Source organism: Oryctolagus cuniculus, chromosome 11 (genome assembly GCF_051225735.1).
Source record: "Oryctolagus cuniculus isolate XC-2025 breed Fujian yellow rabbit chromosome 11, ASM5122573v1, whole genome shotgun sequence".
NCBI classification, from domain to species: Eukaryota; Metazoa; Chordata; class Mammalia; order Lagomorpha; family Leporidae; genus Oryctolagus; species Oryctolagus cuniculus.
Genome location: NC_142877.1, coordinates 52,798,997 through 52,826,444, shown reverse-complemented (window position 1 = coordinate 52,826,444; position 27,448 = coordinate 52,798,997). Strand labels below are relative to the sequence as shown.

At 44.0% G+C, this 27,448-nt stretch overlaps 1 protein-coding gene across 12 annotated transcripts in view; it reads right to left on the bottom strand.

Moving 5' to 3' along the window:
• Nucleotides 1-27,448, bottom strand: part of SPATS2 (spermatogenesis associated serine rich 2) — a 137,625-nt gene that overhangs the window by 69,245 nt on the left and 40,932 nt on the right. For 9 of the 12 annotated variants that reach the window (XR_016216718.1, XR_016216717.1, XM_051845440.3 and 6 more), the window contains one exon: nucleotides 1,063-1,312. The exons of 2 other annotated variants lie outside the window; for them this stretch is intronic. Coding sequence is in view for 8 of the 10 variants with exons in the window: in XM_051845440.3 (XP_051701400.1) it covers nucleotides 1,063-1,087 (25 nt within the window). In the remaining 2 variants the exon portion in view is untranslated. Of the gene's footprint in view, nucleotides 1-1,062; nucleotides 1,313-17,122; nucleotides 17,265-27,448 lie in introns of all 12 variants that reach the window. One more of the 12 variants, XM_089308286.1, reaches the window with a different exon arrangement.

Here is a 27,448-nt window from a genome sequence, read left to right as displayed (position 1 = left end):
TTCAAACCCAAAATCCTATTTTTACTATAAAATTTCTCATTTTCAATAGGAAAACAGATGTTCAATGTCTCAAGCATGACTGGGAAAAAACAAACTGAATTACGATGACTAAGAAGAAACAAACTTGGGCTATAAAAAGCTTTGCAGTTTATAAATTTCATTCCACAGATCAGTTCAGGATCTTTAGTAAGAAACGATTATTCCTTAGAGCTCAGAATTTCTTTATTTGGATTGACTATCCAATGAAACCACACTTTCAAAACCACACAAGGCTCTGGAATACGACTCTCTTATAATGAGGCTTTTGAACTGCCAAACCAACATTTAGTTTAACAGCATTCCCTTCATATTTAACAGGAGAGACCTGGATTGACGGAGTTTTGTTCTGAATGAAAGACCGTTAACTTAAACTGAAAATAAAACTGAAGTAAAACAGCCAGAATATTTATACTTATGGTCATTCTAGAATTAATGTATTCTAGTTATGTATAATAGTTGTCATGCTGTTGTTAACTTTTATTAACTTTTATTAAAAATTTTTGCAGTGCTACTAGGAAAGCTGAAGAAGAGGTTTTACAGTCTTGGTTGGCCTGCCCCTCATCACAACCACTCCTGGTGTTTCCAGATTCTCTGCCCCTTACATTTTACTTTAGACCAGAAGCTTAGTTAACAATACCGGAAGGAAACCTAAAGAAGGAAACAAACACTGGAAGCATCTACTCTTGCTCCACTTCCTTTCTCCAGTGAAATGCCAGCTCACAGAACACAGAACATCCTGCAGGAAGTCACTTCCTACCACGTATCTCAAACATCAACTCACTCTCCAGAAACCCATCCAGATGCATTTGGTTTTCTGGCAACAGTTACAACTTGGTAAGTGTGTATGGGTAGAAAAGCAATTGTTATATGTATTAATTATCATAACAGCAGTACACAAAGATACAACTTTACACCCCCAAATACACATTATTAAATAAGAACAGATTCTAAATATGCAGCTATGAATAGGGATCACTGTTCCACAGCCAAGCTTTTCACAACTTATGCCCACAGCCATCTTACCTTTCTGGCTTTGTCTCCTAGACATTGCAGTTCGGTTGATCTCAAAAAACACAGGAGAAAGAAATCCTTTTGCCTTGTCTGGGTTCTGAGTATCTCTGGTTTAAGCGTGGGCAACTCAAGTCTGCAGTTGGAAGCAATGAACACAAAATCCTGCTTGTTCGAAATCCAGTTTGCTAGCTGCTGATCTCCTTTCCTTCTCCTGTCAGGAAATGGCATTGCAGACATTCATGTCTCTTTTTCCAGGGTGATTCTGGAAGGAAACACACACACACACACACACATTCACTATACAGTAATGGCCATCTGCATGAAATTTCTAAGCGACATGCATAGATTTTCTCTGTATAAAACTAGCTTTTTTTTTTCTTCTAAAGTACTATGGAAAGAATGTAGCTTTTTTATTATTTTATTTTATTTTATTTATTTTTGACAGGCAGAGTGGACAGTGAGAGAGAGAGAGAGACAGAGAGAAAGGTCTTCCTTTTTCCATTGGTTCACCCCCCAAGTGGCCGCTACGGCCGGGGCATTGCGGCTGGCTGCACTGATCTGAAGCCAGAAGCCAGGCGCTTCCTCCTGGTCTCCCATGCGGGCGCAGGGCCTGGGCCATCCTCCACTGCACTCCGGGCCACAGCAGAGAGCTGGACTGGAAGAGGAGCAACCAGGACAGAATCCCGCACTCTGAGCGGGACTAGAACCCAGTGTGCTGGCGCTGCAGGCGGAGGATAAGCTTAGTGAGCCACGGCGCCGGCCTGTAGCTGTTTTAAAAAGTTCTTTTTTTTCCTTTAATCTTACATCATCTTTCTCGTTTGGAAAGCACATTTTGTCTTATCTTTCATAACTCTCAAATATCGCATCCCCATCTCTGCTCCACAACTAAATTACCACCTGGTATCACTCCCTAAAATCTTTCTTACCACCCAATCTTATCCAAATCAAGGGTCTTTTCACTTCCTCTAGAATTTAACCTCTCATCAGGTTTTCCAGCCCAAATGTAGCTGGAACAAACTTGGAGGAGGGATGTGAGTGAGGGGAAAGTCAAAGGAATCCTAATAAGGAAAATCAGAACATCAAAATGTGACCAGTCAGTACTACAGAAAATTTCTCTGATTTGTAAAGATACAAATGCTACTTTCTCCATGTTACTAAACATTTTAGAGATACATGCCTAAGATTTTGGGCAAAGAAAGCATGAAGAGGATCATGAACTCCCATTCCCAGACAACTGACAGGAAAATATTTTATAAATGCAGGGCAGGAAGGAAAGGAAAATTGCCTTATGTGAAAAGTTTTTCAATGTGGAGAGAGGATGATGGGGATGAGGAGGCAATCCTAGGGAAGTTAAAATAAACTCCATCAGAGTAGGAGCCTCCAAACACTGTGGCGTCTCAGGAAAGGCAGGTGAGCAGCTGAGGCTCACCACCTTCCACAGCCCTGCACTCCGCTGGGAGAACACACTCCTGGGCAGAGTGTGCCAGAGAATAGTCAATGAGATTTTAGAAGAAAGAAAAGATTCAGATATACAAAAAAGAACTGAACTCTTCAGTGGTAAGTTCTTCTCCACCCTCACATCTTTGGATTAAACAGGGGGAGGAGAGCAATCAGTAACTAACCACAGCTGGTGAGCAGGGGTGGGTGAGACAGATCTGAAATAAGATGGGAAATGAAGCACATTTCATCCGCACCGTGTGCTACAATCAGAGCTGTCCACAGACAGCATAGAGAGGATAAATAAAAATGACCCAGCAATTATCCAACCTCCTACAACAAAAGAGAAAGACAAACGAGAGAGAAGAAACTGAAGAACTCTGTCTGGAAAACAATATAACCCCCAAACTAAAAGCTGATTCCCCTTTGGATACGTATTTGAATACTTCAAATAAGAATTCTAAATTCCATGAAATAAAAGCCGGAAAGCAGGACAAAAACGGAATGAAAAGAAAGCAACAGCAAAGCTGAGGAAAAACAGAAGGACAAGAAACCCACCAACTATGGATCCAATAAGTCAGAAACAGCAAAGAAACCAAATAGACAGATGGAAACAGAATGAATGGAAGGAAAGCCTTCAGAAGGAAAAAAAAACAGCTTAAAGCAATTAGAAGACAATACTAAAACATAAAATGATCCTAAGGATAACCAGAATTGATATAGGGACTCAAAAATTATAGGGCTCAATAAAAGGAACAGAAAAAGCATTTACACACAATATATAGGAAAATCCCCCTTGAAATAAAGGAAGGCCTTGCTCTGCTCACTGCCCACCACCTCTGTCCACCAGAAGAAACCTACCTTTAAAATACGCGGAACCAACCACTTCTCAGCACCACCACCGCTACCACTCTGATCCAAGTCACAATCCACCCCCTGCTGCATGACAACCAGGACTGCAACAGCCACCTCACCAGCACCCGAGCCTTCCACTCTGCCATTCTCTGGCTTCTGTTTCCCCAAGGCTGCTCCTAAAATTATCAGGCGGACCATGTCCCAATGCCGCTGCTTACAGGACCCCACAGGCTCTCCACCCCCTTAAATCAAGTCCTCACAGGAGTACGAATGGTTTTCTCTGCGCTCGGCCTCCACCCTCTTGCCTCCCTGACCCTGAGTCCCACTACCTTCCACTTCAGACACTCCACTGGGGCCACACACTGGCCTCTTTCTTCATCACCCCACTTGTAACCCAGTAAGTTCTCTCCTTAGGGTCCTTAAAGTGTTCCCTGTCAGGAATGCCTTTCCACCTCCATCTCATTCAGGTCTTTTTCTCAAACTTTATTTTCTTTACACTCATTCACAAAAAACTACTGAACTTTCAGAACAGTGCACAGCACTGGTGCCTGGGGCTGCTCCCATCACAAGGCTGCCACCCCCAAGTTAGTGGGAAAGACAGCGCTATAGAGTGAGGAAGTCAAAGAAAATGATACCAGACAGTAACCTGAATCTACACCACGAAATTAAAAAAAAAAGTGTGTAAATGTAAAATACATATTTTTAAATTTTCTTCTTTTAAATTACTTAAGATATATAATATTGCATAAAGCAGAAATAACAATATATTGAAGGTTTGTAACAAATATAGATATTATGACAAAGACTTGCACAAAGGGGAAAAGAAGTTATGTTACAGAATTAAGTTCATATTAATCAGACTGTGATATGATGTATATTGTAATTCTCAGAGTAAGTACTAAGACACCAACTCAAAAATAGTAAAAATAAACAAAAGAGCAATAGAAGAATTAAAACCTTACATTAAAAAAAAATCTATTAAGGGCTGATGTTTGGCCTAACAGTTAAGACACCAGTTAAAGATGCCCAAGCCCCAACCTAGAGAGCCTGGATTCCACTCCCAACTCCAGCTGCCAATTTGTTTCCCACCACTGCAAACCCTGGGAGGAGCAGGTGATAGATCAAGTGCCTGGGTCCCTGCCACACACTGGAGACAAGGACTGCTCTGCAGGCTTCATGCTCTGACCCCAGCCCAGCCCTGGCTATTGCAGACAGTTTGCAGAATGAACTAGCAAACTAGCAAACAGGAGCTCTCCTGTTTCTGCCTCTCAAATGGAGAAAAATAAATATTAAATACTAAATAAGGCAATAGAGAAGGAATAAGCAAACAGAAAAGACATAAGACACACAAAAATCAAGACCAAAATAGCAGATACAAAACCAGCTTTACCATAAATTACATTAAATATAAATGGGTTAAAGACGCCACTCAAAAGATAGAAAGTGGGGCTGGCATTATGGGGTAGCAGGCTAAGCCACTACCTGCAACAGCAGCATCCCATATGGGTGCCAGTTCAAGTCCCAGCTGCTCCACTTCAGATCCAGCTCCTGAGACTGCGGCAGAAAGTGGTCTAAGTACTTGGGTCCCTTCACCCATGTAGGAGACCCATCCAGATGAAGCTCCTAGCTCCCAGCTTCAGCCTATCCCAGCCCCAGCTGTTAAGGACATTTGGGGAGTGAATCAACAGATGGAAGATCTCTCTACATATATAACTCTGCCATTCAAATAAATAAATAAATCTTTAAAAAAGATAGATAGATATTAGTCAAATTGGATGAAAAAAACAACACCCAACTATAGATTCAGATACAACAGAACTAGAAGTAAAAGAGTGAAAAAAAAAACACATTATCAATAGATAACAAGAGCTTAATATCAGACAAAAAAGAATTTAAGACAAAAATATTACTACAAAGATGTGTCATTATGATAATAAAAGGGTTATAACATCAAGAATATAGCAATTATAAATGCATATCCACCTAACAGAGACCTAAAATTCATGTGTCAAAAACTGTCAGCATTGAAAGCATCAAGAGTTCAACAATAACAGTTGAAGACTTCAATACCTCATTCTCAATAACTGATCAAAAATCCAGATAGAAAATCAGCAAGATCACATTATCCTTCAAAAAAAGAATACACAATTCTTTCAAGCACACACAGAACATCCTTCAGGACAGATCATCAGATTATGACCAAAGCCAAGCATCAGATTATGACCCAAGGGCCAAATCCAGCCTCACTGTCTTTTTTTTTCTTTTCCTTTGAGAAGCAGTTGGGGCCAACATTGTGGTATAGCAGGTTAAGCTGCCACCTGCAACACCATTCCTTGTCCTAGCTGTTCCACTTCTGATTCAGCTCCTGTTAATGCACCTGGAAAAGTAGTGGAAGATGGCCCAAGAGACCAGGATGGAGTTCCAGGTTCTTGGCATTGGCCTGGTCCAATCCCAGCCCTTGCAGCCATTTGGACAGTGAATCAGTGGGTCAAAGATTCTATCTATCTATCTATCTATCTATCTATCTATCTCTGAAACTCTGCCTTTCAAATAAATAAATAAATCTTTGAAAAAAGAAACTGAGAAGCGGAGATGGTAAGCAAGCTCCCATCTGTGGATTTGTTCCCCAAATGCTTACAACGGCTGGCACTGAGCCAAGGCAAGGATTCCGGAACTCAACCGCTCTCTCATGTGGGTGGCAGGAACACAACTACATACGCCATCACCATTGCCTCCCAGGGAAAGCAGAAAGCAGGAGATGGGAACCAGGGGCAGCATCCAATCCAGGTACTTTGATATAGGACTCCGGCACCTCAAACAGTGACTCAACACCTGCCCCATTACTGTCTGGCTTTATAAATAAAAATTTATTCTTGCACAGGCATACCTATTGGTTTGTATACTGTGGCAGCTTTCGTGCTACAGCAAGTATCAGTAATTGCAAGGAGATCATTTGTCCCATTAGCCTAAAATATTACCAGAAAACGTTTGTCAAGCCTCTGATGGGCTCTAAGAAATCCTCAATAAATTCAAAAGGATCAAAGTAACATAAACCAGGCTCTCCATAAACAGAATTAAACAAAAGTCAAGTGCAGAAAGAAGTATGGAAAGTTTCCAAAGATTTCAAAATTGAACATCACCTTTCTAAGTAATCCGGAGGTCAAAGAAAAGATAAAAAAGCAGATTAGAAAATAATCTAAACTGAAAGAAAATGAAAATACAACATATCAAAACATAAAGGATACAGTTAACATAGTGTTAAAACATCTGTAGTAGAGAAGCAAGTGAGGAAGGCCGGCGCCGTGGCTCACTTGGTTAATCCTCCGCCTGTAGCACCAGCATCCCGTACATGCGCCGGATTCTAGTCCCGGTTGTTCCTCTTCCAGTCCAGCTCTCTGCTGTGGCCCAGGAGGGCAGTGGGGGATGGGCCAAGCGCTTGGGCCCTACACCCACATGGGAGACCAGGAAGAGGCACCTGGCTCCTGGCTTTGGATTGGTGCAGCGCCGGCTGTAGTGGCCATTTGGGGAATGAACCAACGGAAGGAAAACCTTTCTCTCTGTCTCTCTCTCTCTGTCTATAACTCTACCTGTCAAATTAAAAAAAAGAGAGAGAGAGAGAGAGAAGCAAGTGGGATTGGGCAACTGATGAAGCAGTTCAGATGACTCTTGGGATGCCCCATCTCCTATCAGAGTACCTGGCTTCAAGACCTTATTCTGGGGCTGGCACTGTGGCACAACAGGCTAATGCCCTGGCCTGAAGCACTGGCATCCCATATATGGGTACTGGTTCGAGACTCGGCTGCTCCACTTCTGATCCAGCTCTCTGCTATGGTCTGGGAAAGCAGTAGAAGAAGGCCCAAGTCCTTGGGCCCCTGCTCCCATGTGGGAGACCCAGAAGAAGCTCCTGGCTCCTGGCTTCAGATGGGCGCAGCTCCAGCCATTGCGGCCAATTGGGGAGTGAACCATCGGGTGGAAGATCTCTCTCTCTCTCTCTCTCTCTCTCTCTGTGTAACTCTTTCAGATAAGTAAATATTTTTAAAAAAGACCTTATTCTGCTCCAAACTCCAGCTTCTCACTAATACACATCCTGGGAGGCAGCAGGTGATGGCTCGAGTAGTCCCCTGTCACCTACCTGGGAAATCTAGATTGAGTTCCTAGCTCCTAGCTTTGGCCTGGCCAGCCCCAGATATCATCATCATTCGGGAAGTGAAACAGCAGATGGGAAATCTCAATCTCTCTCTCTCTTTTTTATTTATTTTTTTATTTTTTGACAGGCAGAGTGGACAGTGAGAGAGAGAGACAGAGAGAAAGGTCTTCCTTTTGCCATTGGTTCACCCTCCAATGGCCGCCGCGGCCGGCACACTGCAGCCGGCGCACCGCGCTGATCCGATGGCAGGAGCCAGGTACTTTTCCTGGTCTCCCAAGGGGTGCAGGGCCCAAGCACTTGGGCCATCCTCCACTGCACTCCCTGGTCACAGCAGAGAGCTGGCCTGGAAGAGGGGCAACCGGGACAGAATCCGGCGCCCTGACCGGGACTAGAACCCGGTGTGCCTGCGCCGCAAGGCGGAGGATTAGCCTAGTGAGCCACGGCGCCGGCCTCAATCTCTCGCTTTAAAATAGATAATTTTTTAAAATTAAAAACAAAACAGTTCTTAAATTTATAGCTTATAAGCTTCCAATTTAAGACATTGGAAAAAGTTGGGGTGTGCATTGTGGCACAGCAGGTTAAGACACCACTTCTGGCCGGCGCCGTGGCTCAATAGGCTAATCCTCCACCTGCGGTGCAGGCACACCAAGTTCTAGTCCCAGTCGGGGTGCCGGATTCTGTCCCGGTTGCTCCTCTTCCAGTCCAGCTCTCTGCTGTGGCCAGGGAGTGCAGTGGAGGATGGCCCAAGTGCTTGGGCCCTGCACCTGCATGGGAGACCAGGAGAAGCACCTGGCTCCTGGCTTCGGATCCCGCCAGCCGCAGTGCACCGGCCATTGGAGAGTGAACCAACAGAAGGAAGACCTTTCTCTCTGTCTCTCTCTCTCACTGTCCACTCTGCCTGTCAAAAAAAAAAAAAAAAAAAAAAAGAAGACACCACTGACCACTTGTGATGCCCTCATCCCATACTGGAATTCCTGGATTCAAGTCCTAGCTCCATTCTTAATTCTAGCTTCTTGTAAACACACACCTGAGCAGGCAGCAAGTGATGGATCAAATATTTGTATCTGTGCCATCCATGTGGAGGCTTGGTCTTAATTTCTGATTCCTGGCTTTGGCCTAGCCCAAGGGTATTTGGAGAGTGAGCCACAGTTCTCTCTGTCCCTCTGTGTCTGCCTTTCAAGTAAATAAAAATAAATACATTAGGGGCTGTCGCTATGACATAGTGGGTAAAGCTGCCACTTCCAGTGCCACCTGCAGTGCCGATATCCCATATGGGCAGTGGTTCAAGTCCAGGCTGCTCCACTTCCAATCCAGCTCTCTGCTTTGGTTTGGGAAAGCAGTGAAAGATGGCCCAAGACCTTGGGCCCCTGAACCCATGTGGAAGACCTGGAGGAGGCTCCTAGCTCCAGATTGGTGCAGCTCCAGCCGTTGCAACCATCTGAGGAGTGAACCAGCAGATGGAAGAACTCTCTCTCTCTCTCTCTCTCTCTCTCTCTCTCTCTGTAGCTCTGCCTTTCAAATAAATAAATAAGTTGTAAAAAAAAAATTAAAATTAATTGGGGCAGATGTTATGGCACAGTAGGGTAATCCTCCACCTGCGGTACTGGCATCCAATATGGGCGTTGGTTCCAGCCCTGGTTGTTCCTCTTCTGATCCAGCTCTCTGCTATTGCTTTTGGGAAAGCAGCAGAAGATGGCCCAAGTCCTTGGGCCCCTGCACCCACGTGGGAGACCTAGAAGAAGCTCCTGGCTCCTGGCTCCAGATCAGCACAGTTCCAGCCATTGTAGCCATTTGGGGAGTGAACCAGAGGATGGAAGACTTTTCAAATCTTTGTCTCTCCCTCTCACTGTCTGTAACTCTACCTCTCAAATAAATAAAATATTTTAAAAATTAATAAATTAATTAAAATGAGGGGGATCTGAACACTTTTATCAACTAAAGTTAAATTAGTAATTTAAAATCTTTCCCAAAAAGAGAAGCACAAGGCTAGATACAACTGCCAAATATTTAAAGAAAAAAAAATTATACCAATTCTTCATAAACTCTTTGAGAAAACAGATGAACACTCCCTAATTATTCTATCAGGCCTATGCAGTAGGTAGAATTCTAGAGATCCTTCTCCAAGAATCCAGTCTCCTAGTTAGTTAATCAATCAACCACATCTAGGCACTACTGCCAAGGAACTTTGTACATATGATTATGGTCACAGACCTTAATACAAGGAAATTAGCCTAGATTATCCATGGGGGCCCAATCTAAGCACACTTTAAAAAGGAAAAAATTCTCTGGCTAGAGTTGAGAAAGATGCATCAGAGACACAGCAGAAGGGAAAAGCCAGGGATAGGAAGCGTGAGAGGAATGCAATCTGCTGTTATCGGCTTTGAAGGGGACCACAAGGTCAGGAAATGCAGGCGGCCTCCAGAAGCCAAGAACCCCTGGTTAAAGGTAAGGAGGAAACAGAAACCTTGGTCCCACAGCCACAGGGACTGAATGTGACCAACAGCTTGATGAGCCTGAAAATAAATTTGCCACTAGAACCATCTCAAAGGAACACAGCCCAGCAGGCGCAGTGGCTCACTTGGCTAATCCTCCGCCTTGCAGCGCAGGCACACCGGGTTCTAGTCCCGGTCGGGGCGCCGGATTCTGTCCCGGTTGCCCCTCTTCCAGGCCAGCTCTCTGCTGTGGCCAGGGAGTGCAGTGGAGGATGGCCCAAGTCCTTGGGCCCTGCACCCGAATGGGAGACCAGGATAAGTACCTGGCTCCTGCCACTGGATCAGCGCGGTGCGCCGGCCACAGCGTGCCGGCCGCAGCGTGCCGGCCGCGGCAGCCATTGGAGGGTGAACCAATGGCAAAAGGAAGACCTTTCTCTCTGTCTCTCTCTCTCACTGTCCACTCTGCCTGTCAAAATAAATAAATAAAAATAAAAAAAAGGAACACAGCCCTACCAACACCATGATTTCTGCCTTGTAACACTGAGACAGCAGCTGAGCCAAACTGTGCCAACATCTGGTACTGAGTTATGTAGTTCAGTTTATAGAAAGAGGACAGGCAGCATGCTGTAGTGCATAACATGCTGCCTGGGATATCCACATGGGGAACAGGTTCAAGTCCTGGCTGCTCCACTTCTGAACCAGCTTCCTGCTAATACACTTGGGTGGCAGCAGATAATGGTCCAAGTACTTGCATTCCTCTGCCACTCATGTGGGAGTCCCAGATCGAGTTCTAGACTCCTGGCTTCGGCCTGGGCCTGCCCCAACTGGTGCAGCCATTTTGGGAGTGAACCAGCAGATGGAAGATCTTTCTGCCTCTCAAATAATTTAAAAAATTAAAAAAGATCTTCAACAAAAGTATCAAGACCACTCAGTGGGGGCAGGATCATCTCCTCACAAAAGAGCAAAGCTGACTCTTACTTTACATCATATGTAAGAAAATCACCTCAAAAGGATAACGTTCCAGGAAGAAAACAGGGGGAAAGTTTCACAGCATTGGATTTGGTCATGATTTCTTGGATATGACACCAACAACACGAGAAAAAAAAAAAAAAACAAATAGAACATTAAACTTTAAAACTTCCCTCCATCAAAGGAAAGAATCAATAGTGTTGGAAAGGCAGCCCAAGAATTGAGTTAAAAGACCTGCAAGCCAAATATATGAAAAAGCATTAATAACCATTGCTGCAGCGTAACAGGTAAAGCTGCTGCCTGCCAACACCCACATCTCATATGGGTGCTGGTTCAGGTCCTGGCTGCTCCACTTCCAATCCAAGTCCCTGCTAATGGCCTGATGTTTGGGCCCCTGCCACCCATGTGGGAGAACTGGATGGAGCTCCTGGCTTCAGCCTGGCCCAGCCCGGGTCATTGTGGCTATCTGGGAAGTCAACCAGCAGACGAAGATCTCTTTCTCTGCAACTCTGCCTTTCAAATAAGCAAATAAATCTTAAAACAAACAAACAAAAAAAGTCAGAAAGTCACTAGAAGCTTATTCCATAATATCAGACCATTCTAATTAACTTTACAAAAAGAATATGCAAAAGGAGATAGATACAAGGTAAAGCACTGATATATTCTAAAAAAGAATTAGAGATTTAAAAAAAAAAGGTGATCTTCTCGGTCAAAAAGATGAATCTGAGGACAGGCATGTGGCACTCAGCCCACATATGTAAGCTGCCATTGTGGATGCCTCATGCCATATGAGGAGTGCTTGGGAGGAAGCCCCGCTTCTGCTTCCAGCCTGCTTCCGGCTGATGCACCTGGGAGGCCAAGTAGCTGGGCTCCCACCACTCACACAAGAGATCACAGCCTGACCCAGCCTCCATTGTGGGCACCTGGGAAGTGAACCAGCAGACATGAGCTCTCCCACCCTGCCCACACATAACAAACACCTTCCTGTCACTGTGTCTTTCAAATAAATAAAACTTCATTTTAAAAGATGAACCTGAAATCTTCTCAGAAGTCTGCTGTGCCAACAAATGCTTTTATTCATTGGCACTAACTTTACTGTAATCTAAAAACTTTCCCCCATAACTGTAAGAATTGATTGCCATATATTTTATTTTGGAAAATTAAGACTTCATTTAGAAAAACCAATAAATTACTATTTAATAAAAACTCAAATTGGAACAACATATATTTTCTGGAAATTCAGAATACATCCTAAGGGGAAAAACAGAAGCCATTTGATACCACAATTCCTCCTCACTATTATTAAAAGGCACAGGCCCCCTGCCAGCTACAGATTGCTTAGCATTAATCATCAGAAGCAGCTGGGGGCTCAAAAGGAACAGAGTAGGCAAACATACCTGCTGTCTCCTATTTCACAGCTAGCTCAATGGTTAGGGTTATCTGTACCCGCCTTCTCAAGCAGGTGGCTATAACCCAAACCCAATCAAGCCAAATTTAAGCAACAGTGATCATTTCATCCCCACCCCCACAGCACGCACACCCGCACATATTCATACAAAGTCCATTCCTTCTACCACATAGGAGCTCAGATGGGCAAGCAGCCCAAGGGAATGGAGGTAGCTATTAGGCAAAAACAAAACAAGGCAATTAAGAACAATCTTACTGGGGCCAGTATTGTGGCTTAGCACATAAAGCTGATGCCTGTGAAGCTGGCACCCTATATGGGTGCTAGTCCTGGCTGCTCCACTTCCAATCCAGCTCCCTACTAATAATAGCTTAGGAAAGCACTGGAAGACGGTCCAAGTACTTGAGGCCCTGTTACTCACATGAAAACTAGGGAGAAGTTCACTCCGGGGAGTGAACTAGCAGATGGAAGATTCTCTCTCCTTCTCTCTCTGTAACTCTTTGAAATAAACAAAACTTTTTTGTTTTTATTTAAGATTCATTTTATTTATTTGAAAGGTAGAGTTACAGAGAGTGAAAGATCTTCTATCTGCTGTTTCACTCCTCAAATGGCCACAACAGCCAGAGCTGTGCCAGGCTGAAGCCAGGAGCCAAAATCTTCTTCCAGGTCTCCCATTTGTGTACAGGGGCCCAAGCCCTTGGACAATCCTCCACTGCTTTCCCAGGCACATTAGCAAGGAGCTGTATTGGAAGTGGAGCAGCTGGGACTTGAACCAGCACTCACATGGGATGCTGGCACTGCAGGCAGCGGCTCATCCAGCTGTGCCACAACTCTGGCCTCCCAAATAAATCTAAAACAACAACAACAACAACAAAAAAAACCCACTTTACTCACTGATTTATACATAAAGGAAGATTCCATACATATATAAATAGCAATTTCTAATTTCTGTTACTTAAAAAATTAATGGGGCCAGCGCTCTGGCTCAGCAGGTTAATCCTCTGCCATATGGGCATGGGTTCTAGTCCTGGTTGCTGCTCTTCCAATCCAGCTCCATGCTATGGTCTGGAAAAGCAGTGGAAGATGGCCCAAGCAATTGGGCCCCTGTACCTGTGTGGGAGACACAGCTAAAGCTCCTGGCTCCTGGCTTCAGACTGGTCCAGCTCTAGCTGTTGCAGCCTTCTGGAGAGTGAACCAGCGGATGGAAGACCTTTCTCCCTATCTCTCCCTCTGTCTGTAACCTTAACTCACAACGTAAATAAATAAAATCTTTCCCCAAAAAATGTAGCTGATCAATTAATTAGCATTTCACATGAATCTACTAAGCACCCATACTTGTGTTTAAAAAAAATGGAAGGTGGAATATATTCAGTCTCAAAAAGGATGGAGGAGTGGGTGTCCAGTCTAGCAGTTAGGACACCCATGTTCCATACCACAGTGCCTGAGTTCCACACCTGACTCCAGCTCCCGAATCCAGCTTCCTGCTAATGCAGTCCCTGGGAAGCAATGGTGATAATAGCTCATGTGATTGGGTTCCTGACACCTACACTGGAGACCTGGCTTGAGCTGCTGATTCCCGGCTTTAGCCTGACCCAGCCTAGCACCTAGCCACTGTGGGCATTTGGAGCATGACCCAGCAAATAGGTTCTCTCTTTGTTTCTCTGTCTCTATTAAATAAATAATTTTAAAAGGGTCACAGTGGCTATGAATTCCCACATATTGCTAATGCAAGTATAAAAATCCACTTAGCAAAATTTAAGAAAGCTGAACGCAAGCATAGAGACCAACAGTCTACTCCTAAATAAATCCTCAACAAAGATGCATGTACAAATACACAGAAGACATGTACAAGAATGTTTCCAACAGCAGCATTTGTAAGTGTCCAAAACCAGAGACAAACGTACACAACACTGACAGGATGGATATGTAAGTTGCAGGATATTCAAGCAATAGAATATGATACAGCAATGAAAAATAATCAGCAACTCACCCAAAACAGGTGTATTTCAAAAGTAACACTGATCAAAAATACCAGGCACAAAAGAGCACTTACCACATGTTTCCATTTATATGAATTTCATAAGTGACCAAAATTAATCTGTGGTGATAACAGTCAGAGTAGTGTGGGGTGACAGCCTCTGAGTCTGGGCATAGGGAGCCTTCCAGAATCCTAGAAGTGTTCTATTATCATGACCTGAGTAATGGTTATGTTCACTTTGTAAAAACTGATCAAGCTGTGCACTCAAGAACTTTTCCACTTTCTGTATGTATACTACACATAAAAAAATTACCCCCCCAAAAAAAACCACTAAAGATGCCTTTTTATCTCGCATCTTCACAGTTCAATAGATACTTTCCCCTCGCACTAGCAAGCACTGACACCCCCAGCTGAACATGTAGCTAACAGGCAACACTAGAGCACTTCTGCTCTCATTATGCTATACATACGAAGAGTCTGATGCAGTCTTCTCAAACCTACTTAAGGCCAGTTGTGTCCATAATTACAAGTATGTGACTGCAGTGAAATACTGAACACATTAATGAACTAGGAATGAAAGAAAGTTGTTTCTTTGAGAACTAAGTTGAAAGCTCTGCTGAATAAATACAAATTATTTTTAAAACTGTCCTCAGTTTTGGTATGGGTGAGATAATACATAAGGCTTGAGATAAAACTGAAAATCCTTACTGCTTCAAATCTCTAGAGTTTTCATTCCACTTTTAAGAAACAGTGTGGGCCGGTGCCACGGCTCACTTGGCTAATCCTCCGCCTGCGGCATCGGCACTCTGGGTTCTAGTCCTGATAGGGGCGCCAGATTCTGTCCCGGTTGCTCCTCTTCCAGGCCAGCTCTCTGCTGTGGCCCGGGAAGGCTGTGAAGGATGGCCCAAGTGCTTGGGCCCTGCACCTGCATGGGAGACCAGGAGGAAGCACCTGGCTCCTGGCTTCAGATCGGCGCAGCGCGATGGCCATAGCGGCCATTTGGGGGGGTGAACCAACGGAAGGAAGACCTTTCTCTCTGTCTCTCTCTCCCACTAACTGTGCCTGTCAAAAAAAAAAAAAAGGGGGGGGGGGTGTATACTGGTTAAGACACTGTTTGGAACAGGCACATCACCTCTTGGAGTACCTGGGTTCGAGTCCTGGCTCCACTCCAGATTCCAGCTTTCTGCTAATGTGTACTCTAGCAGGTAGAGGGTGATGGGCCGGGGCCAGTGCTGTGGCTTAGTGGGTAAAGCCACAGCCTGCAATGCTGACATCCCACATGGGCACCAGTTCGAATCCCAGCTGTTTCACTTCAGATCCAGCTCTCTGCTATGGGCTGGGACAGCAGTAGAAGATAGTCTAAGTCCTTGGGCCCCTGCACCCACATGGGAGACCAAGAGAAGCTCCTGGCTTCAGATCAGCACAGCTCCAGCAGTTGTGGCCATCTGAGGAGTAAAGCAACGGATGAAAGACCTCTCTCAAAAAGGTGACAGCTCAAGTAGTTGGGTCCCTGCCACCCATGTAAAACAACCAGACTGAGCTCCAGGTTCCAGATTTCAACGTGGCCTAGTGCCAGCTATCATGAGCATCTGGAGAGTGGACCAGCAGGGGAGATCTGTCCCTCCCCTACCCACCCAGTCCCTCTGTCTCTGTGTCTTTCAAATACACAAAAAACTTTAAAAATAACTGTAATTGGAAGTTGCAAGCAACATATCACAAGGTATAATAACTAATGCCAAAAAAATGAAGAACTCAAATCATTAGACTCATACTGAATACATCAAAAAAGTGAACAAATCTACATGTTTTAAGCTGAGACAAAATGCGATGGTAGGTAGGTATCATTTTTCATTTCCTGCTTCAACCAACTTCTCCAATTAACAGCAAATGATGTAAAATCTGACAATAATGGATAAGAGAACTTCTATAATCAAAGAAAACTTGCTCTAATAACTCTGGCAAAGTAATAGTATCTTACTGGGCAGATATAGTAAAGACAGTAACTATAACAAGTCTATTAAAAAAAAAAAAATCAAACTGACCACAGCCAGAATTGTTGGACGTAAAGCCTCTGGAGACACCTTAGCTCTTCTTATTCTTCCCTTTTTTTTTTTTTTTTTTTTTTTTTACAGGCAGAGTTAGACAGTGAGAGAGAGAGACAGAGAGAAAGGTCTTCCTTCCGTTGGTTCACCCCCCAAATGGCCACTATGGCTGGCGCGCTGCTCCAATCTGAAGCCAGGAGCCAGCTGCTTCCTCCTGGTCTCCCATGCAGGTGCAGAGCCCAAGCACTTGGGCCATCCTCCACAGCCTTCCCGGGCCACAGCAGAGAGCTGGCCTGGAAGAGGGGCAACCGGGACAGAATCCGGCGCCCCGACCAGGACTAGAACCCAGAGTGCCGACACCGCAGGTGGAGGATTAGCCAAGTGAGCCGCGGCGCCGGCCACCTTAGCTCTTCTTAACCAAAAGGGCCACACAGTTATCCCACATCAGTACAGCCTGGTAAACTGAACAGAGACCACAGAAGACAGCTGCTGAACACACTAGAAGGGTGCAAAAACAACTGTCAATTTGTCTTGATAGAAAAAATACTTTTGCTAATAAATACGCCTTGAGAGCTAAGCTTCCTCTAAGAGCTCAAAATTTCTTCACTGAATCTGGTATAAACTACAAGTTGCTCAAAAGACAACAAATGCCAGATTGTACCCGAGCATCCATTTAGACTGAAGTTGGGCATGACAGCTTCTCACAAGGTTTCTTTAAACCCAACATCGGAAGTATTAGAGGGCTCTCAGTCAGGGCACTTTAGTTTCTCTTTTCTCTGACTCTGCTAGTATTCACTGAATACTTACGACACTCCAAGTCCTGTGGGAGCTTGGGTGGGAAGGTGCTCTCTCCGTTTCAAGGGAGAATTACTGGGTATCAGGACACAGGGGGTTATCATGAGAACAGGTGGTGAAAAAGCTGAGACCAAGTTCCTGAGCTTGTTGAGGTCTGACAACAAAGGAATCAAAGAAACAGGGCATTCACCAGAGTGCCAGCAAGGCCAAGACAAAGGGGTCCCCCCAACAAACAGGGATGCCTTTTGGAAAGAGGAAGGAGAGATCACAGTCTACAGAGAAGGAAAAATAAGGAAGGAGCAAGACAGAAAGTTAGTCAGACAAATTAATGGTATATTCAGAGTCAATTAAAGTCATAACAAATTAAAAATGTATCTACAGGACTAATAAAGGGCAAGAGGGTTTTCCCTCTCTTCAAATTACTAACATTGTTCTTTATCAACTAATATCTACAAAACAGCTGTGCACTGGATGGCATTACAGGACTTGGGACCCAACCTTTCAAGCTGTAGTTTAAGGATCTGTCAATAGTTCAAACTTCAGCACTAACCAAGGAAATATCTAATATTGACCAAAATGTTTGAAAACAGCCACTAAGAGTAATTTTCTTCAGTTTTCCAAACTGACTTAATTTACAAAAAAGAAGAGGCCTGAAAGCTAAAAGACATTGAATTACTGCCACAAAATTATCCAGACCCACCTATGTTGTCATTTTTAAAATTATTTACTTTTAGGGGCCCGGCACTGTGGCATGGCGGGTAAAGCCGCCACCTGCAGTGCCTGCACCCCATATGGGCGCCAGTTCAAGTCCCAGCTGCTCCATTCTGATCCAGCTCTCTGCTATGGTCTGGGAAAGCAGTGGAGGATGGCCCAAGTCCTTGGGCCCCTGCATCCATGTGGGAGACCTGGAGGAAGCGCCTGGCTCCTGGCTTCGGATCAGCCCAGCTCTGGCCATTGCAGCTAATTGGGGAGCCAACCTTTCTCTCTCTGGTTCTCCTCTCTCTGTGTAACTCTGACTTTCAAATAGATGAACAAATCTTTAAAATATATATATTTATTTTTAAATTTTATTCATTTGAAAGGCAGAGAGACAGAGAGAGAGAGGGAGCACACACTTCTATCTGCTGGTTCACTCCTCAAATACCTACAACAGCTAGGAACCCAGAACTCTATCTGAATCTCCCACATGGGTGGCAGGAACCTGAGTAAGCCATCACCTGCTGCTTCCCAGGGAGTGCATTAGCAGGAAGCTGAACAAGCAGCAGAGCCAGAATTAGGTGCTCCAATATGTGACGCAGGTATCCTAAATAGCATCTTATTTGCTGTGTTACACACCTGCCTGTTTTTACCTTTTACAATCAATGTAGAGAAAAACTGTGAAAGACTTAAATGGACCAGAAAGATCACTGGGCACCTTCAGTGGAAACTAGGCACTGAGTAATGTACACCTTTCCTACTTACCTGATCCTATGGGATTTATATTCCTCAAGGTCTTAGGTAACTGAAGTCAATGCAAAGGATTCACAGCCACATATATGAAAATAAATTCTGCCCAACAGAAGGAGGAATCACTTGTCCTTCTGGAAAAAGCCAATTTTATATCAACTTATAAGTGAATTTCAAGCATTCTTTTTATTCCTAGAATTATTTATTTGAAAGGCAGAGTGACTGAAAGGAAGAGACAGAGAGAGACCTTCCATCTGCTGGTTCACTCCCCAAATGGCTGCAACTGTCTGATTCAGGCCAAAGCCAGGAACTCTATCCCTGTCTTCCACATGCATGCAGATGCCCAAGGACTTGGGCCACCATCTGCTGCCTTCCCACACGCATTAGCATGGAGATGGATTGGAAGCAGAGCAGCCAGGACACGTACCACCACAATATGGAATGCCAGCATTATACAATATGGGGTGCCAGTGTTGTAAGTGGCAGCTTAACCCACTGCATGCACCACAGTGCCAGCCCCAAGAAACAACTTATCCACCCATCTATATATTTAAGGGAAGCCAGACAAAACTTGCATGTTATCTCTTCCCAGGTGTGAAATTTTAGGACTTAAAGCACCCTCATTTTTGAAGCTGATCATTTATGAAGGAGGCTGTATCTCACAAAACAGTTTTTTGAAATGGTCCTCTGAACTTCTTTTTCTCTTGATATACCATGTAAAGCACTATCTTGAGAAGTGCCATCATTTCATAAAGTCTTAAAATCTTTTGTCTAAACTACTTTTGTTAATCCAGCCACCAATAAAATGGTACATTTTCATACTGAACTAAGAGTCTGCATTTAACAATGCTTTTCCTGATCCAAGAGTTTTGGCAGCCCACATCTACACAGATTCATAAAATATTGTGTTTTCAAAATAGTAGCTGCCTTCTTCTACTAGTATGTTTCAGCTGAAAATAGAGAATGATTAAATATTTTTTTAAAAAACTAACTTAATTAAAATACATACACAGTTTAAGAAAGCCCAAGCCAGAAATCAATATATGAACGCAACATTAGATCAACAACACACTTTAAATTCATTTATACAGAGAGGAAAGGGCAAATCAATGTGCAGACCTTCTGGCATTCTAAGCCCCAAATTAGAACTATCTCTAATACCACTAGTCTCTACAGAATCACTCGTTTCACAAAGCAGCTTTTTTCCTCATGCAGGATCAAACTAATCCCCTGACACTCTCAGGAAGGAAACAGCAAAATCAGGCTGCACCCACATCCTTACAACCAGCATTCATTCAGATCCTGCTGGCCCACTCTCAGGCGTGTAACATGTCAGAAAAATATTGCTCTCGCAAGTAATCATTTTGTCCAAAAATGAACAGAGCAATTTAAGTGGGAAACAATTTGCTGTCCATGTCATTCATAAATCCATGCTGCTATATTATAATTCTTAACATGAACACAGTGTATTAAATATTCTAAAAAATAAATTTTCATCTAGCTGAAATTAGTTAAGTAATATAAAAGCCTACAAAGTTAACTCTTTCTTTTCCCTACTTCCCCCTGCAACCGCTTTTGGTGGTAATATGGGTCAGCTGGAGGGAAAAAGGAACACAGACAAACCAAAGCAAACAGCTGAATACTGGATACAAAGCCAATCCCCACATTTCTTCCAAACTGTAACCAAAGTCAACCAACTGTCATGAGAAGTCCTCCCCACTTTCAGCAGTTCAACAGTTATGCACTGCTTTCCTTCCTATGAATGGAACTCATTCCAAAATTTCCTGTTGTGATTCTTCTCATAGTTCTAATACCATTATAAATTAGCATGTGTTTGTTTGGATTTTATCAAAGCTCTGTAAATGTATTTTTCAAATACAAAGTAAAAAATAATTGAGGGAATGGCACTGTGGCGCTGTGGGTTAAGCCATTGCTTACAATGCCAGCTTCCCATTTTGGAGCTCGTGGGTTGAGTCCTAGCTGCTCTGCTTCAGAGCCAGCTTCCTATTAATGTGCCTGGGAAAGCAGCAGACAGGGGCCCAAGTCCTTGGGCCCCTGCTTCCATGTGGAATGCCCAAATGGAATTCCAGGCTCCCAGCTTCTGCCTGGCCCCAGCCATTGTGGCCATTTGGGAAGTGAATCAACAGATGTAAGATCTCTTCTGTTGTTCTCTCCCTCTCTCTGTCACTCTGCCTTTCAAATAAATAAAAACAAATCTTTGGGAAAAAAAACTGCATCATTTAAAGCTAATATGCTTTTCCCTCTACCCCAGATTCAAGGTCTTGATACCAAGAAAAATTAAAACAGGTAAATAATTAAATACAAGCATTTCTTCCTCCCAGAAGTGGGGATAGTAATAGGACAGGCAGCTATTTCTACAGTTACTTCCTATCCATTAAGTGATAGCCTTTTTTCAAGTTATCAGATAATCTAAATTGAATATTTTATAATGTACAAAATCCAGGAAGAAAGGTAAAGAAAGCAAAATGGGAAAATAATAGAAAGAATACAACCTCTACTAAGACACATCATAAAATGCCCCAACTTTTTTTTTCAAGATATAGACTTTTTTAAAAAGATTTTATTTATTTATTTGAGAGGCAGAGTTACAGAGAGAGGGAGACAGAGAGAGAGGTCCTCCATCCGCTAGTTCACTCCCCCAAGTGGCCGGAGCTCAGCTGATCTGAAGCCAGGAGCCAGGAGCTTCTTCCGGGTCTCCCACACAAGTGCAGAGACCACCTGCACTTGGACCACCTTCTACTGCTTTCCCAGGCCATAGCAGAGAATAAGGAGCAACCGGGACTAGAACCGGCACTTGTATGGGATGCCTGTGCCAGTTGGAGGCTTAGCCCACTATGCCACAGCACCCGCCCCCTAACTTTTCTTAATAAAAAACAAAGAGCCAGGCCACTAAATCAAATGAGCAAAGCCTTTTCAGACGGATCAGGCAACACAGCAGTCTTGAGAGCCCATTCCCTAATGCCATTCAAATACCACCTGCTCGAGAGTCTCCAAATCTGAAATGATTTTCATCACCTATCCCCTTTCCAAAATTTCCCTATCCCTCTTCCAAAGCCAGCTAACCTAATTCAACTCAAAGTGGGGATGACAAACAGACACACCCACTCTTAAATCCTGACCAAGATGTTACTTATGGTTTCATGCAAATCTCTATATGATAGGATTTTTCAGAGGTTCGGAAATGCTTGATTTTGTTTGTTCTTCTGGGAGAGAAGCTCCACGATGTCTTCTGTCATACAAAAGGAAAAAGAGTATCAGTCCAAAGCTCCCAAGTCCTGCCTCTACTGAAGAAAGAGGTTACTATGAAGTCTCCTTTCAAAGCTCTTGACAAACTCATTCTTTTCCAATATATTCTTTTTTTAAAGATTTATTTATTTATCTTTCTGATAGACAAGGTGAAAAAGAGAGAGAGAAAGAGATCTTCCATCCTGTGGTTCACTTCCCAAAGTCCACAACAGCCAAAGCTAGGGCAGGTGGAAGCCAGGAGGCAACTTCATCCTGGTCTCCCACATGGGGCCCTGGTTCTTGGGTCATCATCTGCTGCCTTCCCAGGTGCATTAGCAGGAAGCTGGATCAGAAGCAAAAGAGCCAGGACTCGAACTACTGCTCCTATATGGGAAGCGACAACTTACCTGGCTAGGCCACAACACCAGCCTGGACAAGTCCACATCTAAACATTCACAGAGAGGCAATCTTTCATTTCCCTGCCCAGTAAAAAGGGAAGAGAAAGTCACACTGTTCAAGCTTCCCAAAGTCAGTAGGGCATGTGTGTTTTACATGTTTGTAAATTCTGTGCTCCTTCTCCCACCAAAAGGTAGAGTCTGATTCTTTCACCTACGAAGAGAATGCAGCAGCAGACACTAAGCAACCTCTGAAGCTAGGTCATCAAAGGTGATAAAACTCCTGCCCCACTTTCTCAGGCAAATCGGCATCTTAAGTCACCAAATAAGACATCCACCAAGGCCTCACAGGTTACAGAGATGGCCCAGCGCACCAGCTGGTCAGGCCTTCCCAGTCCAGTCACCATGTAGAGGAATCTTTTGTTAGGATGACTTGAGACCCAGCTACCATCTGTCTCCAACTACAGAAGTCACTCTGGTGGGGAAGCCTTCTCAATTCTTCCTGCCCCAGCTATCATGTGAACTCTAAGAAAAAACTCCTAGCTAAGCTGGGTCAAACATGAGAAGCATAAAATATAAACAAAAGTTTGGTTTTAAACCACTAAATTTAGAAGGGGCAATTTGGTATACAGAGTGGACTGCTGCCATAACAAAAATTTACAATGTTTAGCTTTGGAATAAGGCAACAGGGGAAAATAAGAAGGGCCTTGAGAAAACTGTCAGCAAAAGCTTCAAGAATGCTGTTGTGAAGACTTAACACAGGATCAGCCAACTATAGTCTACAGATGAAATTCAGCCTCTTGGTTTTTAAAATAAAGTTTCATGAAACAAAATGGAGACCATTATGCTTAGTGAATAAACCAGGCCCCAAAAGACAAATATCGTATGTTTTCTCTGACTTGTGGTAGCTAATATACAGAGTACCAAAAAAAAAATGTGTGAATTAAATTGATGTCTCATGATTTGATTATTGCTTATAGCCCTAGTCTATATTCCTAGGGGACAGTGCTCTTTCTACTTTTTTACTTGCTGAACATTAAATTTAGTGGAACATTAAGCCTATGACTATAAATTGAAACTACGTTATTCAAACATTGAAAGAAAGGAACAGAAGGAGGAGGAAGTATTGTTATTAGAATTGCATCTATGAAATACATGAAATCTGTTCTCTTTGTATTAATAAAAAATAAAATTCATGAAAGTTTAAAAAAAAATAAAGTTTTATTGGAACACAGCCACACCTATTAATTTACATTTGGTTTAAGTGTGCCAGAGAACATTGGCCCAGAAAGCCTTAAACATTTACTATCCAGCACTTCATCAAAAAAGGTTGCTTACCCTTGGTTTAAAAGAAAATGGTGTGGGTGGGGGGCAGGCATTGTGGCGTAGCAGGATAAGCTGCTGGTTACAATGCTACCATCCTATGTGGGCACAAGTTTGAGTCATGGCTGCGACACTTTGAGCCAGCTCCCTGCCGATATGCCAGGGAAACCAGCAGAAAATGATTCAAGACCTTGGGCCCCAGCACCCACATCGGAAACCCAGATGAAACTTGGCTCCTGGCTTCGGCCTAGCCCAGTCCCAATCATGATCATTTGGGGAGTGACCCAATGGGTGGAAAATCTGTCTCTCCCCCTCTCTCTGTAACTCTGCCTTTGAAACAAATTTTTAAAGGAGACAGTGAGAGAGAGAGAGAGAGAGAGAGAGAGAGAATCTTCCATCCACTGGTTCAATCCCTAAATGGCGGCAACAGCCAGGGCTAGGTCAGGCCAAAAGCCAAGAGCCAGGAGATTCTTCTGGGTCTCCCCTGTGGGTGCAGGGGCCCAAGGACTTAGGCCATATTCGTCTGCTTTCCCAGGCCATAGCAGAGCAGCTGGGAGACGAACTGGCGCCCATATGGGATTGCAACTGGCGGAGGCTTAACCCATTTATGCCACAATGCCAACATTCAAATTACATAATTTTTCAAGCAAAATATAGAGAAAATAAAGGGACCAGAAACTGCTAGGTCCAAAAATAAAACGTTCTTATTCTCAGTCTTCCCATACAGCAAATACTTTTCAAATTAAGAAATGCCCTCATTGTAGTGCAGTGGGTAAGCCACCGCTTGCGATGCTGGCACCCCATATCAAGAGTGTTTGTTCGCTTCCTGGCTGCTCTCCCTCAGATCCAGCTCCCTGCTAATGCAACTGGAAAAGCAGAGGAAGACAGCTGAAGTGCTTGGGCCCCTGCCACCCATGTGAGAGACCAAGATGGCGTTCCTGGCTCCTGGCTTTGGTCTGGTTCAGCCTTAGCTGTTGTAGCCTATTGGGGAGTGAACCAGTGGATGGAAGATCTCTCTTTCTCTTCCTCTCCTTCTTTCTGTCTCTTCCTCTCTCTGGCACTCTTTCAAATAAATAAATCTTTAAAAAAAAAAAAAAAAAGATTTATTTATTTGATGGGGCCAGCGCTGTGGCACAGCGGGTTAACACCCAGGCCTGAAGCGCCGGCATCCCATAAGGGTGCTGGTTCTAGTCCCAGCTGCTCCTCTTCTGATCCAGCTCTCTGCTATGGCCTGGGATAGCAGTGGAAGATGGCCCAAGTCCTTGGGCCCCCGCACTCAAGTGGGAGACCCGGAGGAGGCTCCTGGCTCCTGGCTTCGGATTGGCGCAGCTCTGGCCATTGTGGCCAACTGGGGAGTGAACCAGTGAATGGAAGACCTCTCTCTCTCTGCCTCTCCTTCTCTCTGTGTGTAACTGACTTTCAAATAAATAAATATTTATTTATTTGAAAGGCAGAGTTAGAGAGGCAAAGAGACAGTGAGAGAGAGACAAAGAGAGAGAGAGAGACAGAGAGACTTCCACCCGCTGGTTCACTCATCAAATGGCAGCAACAGCTGGAGCTGTGCGAATCCTAAACCAGAAGCCACAAACTTCTTCCAGGTATCCCACACGGGTGCAGGGGCCCAAGCATTTAGGCCATCTTCTGCTGCTTTCCCAGATCACAGCAGAGAGCTGGATCGGAAGGAAGTAGAGTAGCCAGGACTCGAACTGGCAGTGGCTTTACCCACTAAGCCACAGCCCTGGCCCCAATAATTAAAAAAAAAAAAAAAAAAAGGTTTCAAAATAAAATGAAAATAAATACTTTTTTAAGAAGAGAAATGTCCTCCGGCAAAGATTAAATCCAAGGTAGTGTCAGGGAAATACAGCATAAAGGATTCAACCTTTATTTACAACAAAGGTTGGCAAACATTTTATGCAAAGGACCAGATAAATAGTATCAGATAACTATTTTAGGCTATGGGGGCCACATATACAATCTGTTACATGTTCTTCTTCCCAACCATTTAAAAATATAAAAACAAATCTTGGCTTAGTGGCCAGTGTGCCTACTCCTAGTTTAGACATGAAAGAGATTTAGGAGGCCAGCATTGTGGCACAATGAGTCCAAGCAGTTCCACTTTGATCCAGCTCCCCGCTAATGTGACTGGGAAAACAGTGGAAGAATACTTGAGTGCTTGGGCCTCTGCTAATCACATGGGAGACCCGGATGGAGCTCCAGGTTCCTGGCTTCAGCCTGGTTCAGCTCTAGTCATTGCAGCCATTTGGGCAGTGAATCAGCAGATAGAAGATCTCTCTCTCTCTCTCCCTCTTTCTCTGCCTTTCAAATAAGTAAATAGAGATTTAAGGTGGTGACTCTTAGACCCTTTCAAACAAAACACCGAAGTGTTACAGGAAGCCCAAAGGACAGAAGGCTCCACACGAATCCTTGTGTAAGTGCTGCTTTGAGGCTGGCACTGTGGCGTAACAGGTAAAACTGCTGCCTGCAACAATGGCATCTCATATGGAAGCCGGTTCACATCCCAGTTGCTCCACTTCTCATCTACATCCCTGCTAATGTGACTGGGAAAAGCCATAGAGGAAGGCCCAAGTACTTTGGCCCCTACACCTGAAGCTCCTGACTCCTGGCTTTGCCCTGGCCCAGGCCCAGCCCCAAGCATTGAGGTCATTTGAGGAGAATGAACCAGCAGATCAAAGATCTCTGTGTAACTGAAAAATAAATCTTTACAAAAATAGAAAGTGCCACTTTTGTCTAATGAATTGAAAAGTCACCCATTAAACTCATAGATTAGATTCACAGCATTTTTTAGAAAAATAATTTCGGGGGGTGGGGGTTGACACTGTGGCGTAGTGAGCTAAGCCTCTGCCTGCAGTGCCAGCATCACATATCGGCACCAGTTTAAGTCCTAGCTGCTCTTCTTCCAATCCAGCTCCCTGCTAGGGCCTAGGAAAGCAGTGGAAGACAGCCCAAGTGCTTAGACTTCTGCACCCACACGGGATCCACAAGAAGCTCCTGGCTCCTGGCTTTGGATCGGCCCAGCTCCAGCCGTTGCAGCCATTTGGAGAATGAACCACTGGATGGAAGACCTTTCTGTCTCTCCCTCTCTCTGTCTGTAACTCTCTCAAATAAATACTTAAATCTTAAAACAAAATTTTTTTGTCATCTTGAATTGAAAGGGACAGGGAGAGTATAAAATAGAGAGGCTTTTAGACTTCCAAACTTCTATGGGCAGGAAGCAGACTGAGAAAAATTACTCAGCTTAAACACAAAATGCATTTTTTGGAAAGGAAGAACCCAAGCAGCAGGACACAAACTGCAGAGGCTGGTGCCCAGGCAGCTGGGCAGAGTCCCCGGAGACATCACAAAACTCTGTATCTCTGCCTGGCTGGACTTCAGAACGCCAGTGGACCAATGACTACCGTGCTTCATCTTTCTTTTTGAACAGGAGTGTCTGCAGTGCTTGTCTTATGTCTGTCTGCTGTTGCTTACTGGATGGGCTGGGAGTGGAGAGAGATAGTCTCTAATTCACAGGTCTTCAGAATGAAAATAGTGGTACTCAAGTAGCTGTACCCAAGGCCTCATATCTGAGTAGCCTTTATCTACACCTGAATCTGATTTAAATAGCAAGATGCTGGACCTCAGACCTGAGCCTGATGCTGGAGAAGGAGAAACACATTTAACAAGCAGGAGGAGCGCAAGTAATCTGTGGCCAAGGGCAGACTGGGGCAGCTCTGAAGTGTGACTGCCTCTCCTCCTCTCCTCCTGGCAATTGGTGCAGCCTCATTCTCCTCCCTCTGAGTAAGGCTTTTTTTTTTTTTTTTTTTTTTTTTTTAAGATTTATTTATTTGAAAGGCAGAGTTACAGAGAGGCAGAGAGAGTTACAGAGAGAGGTCTTCCATCTGCTGGTTCACTCCCTAGATAGCCACAAGGG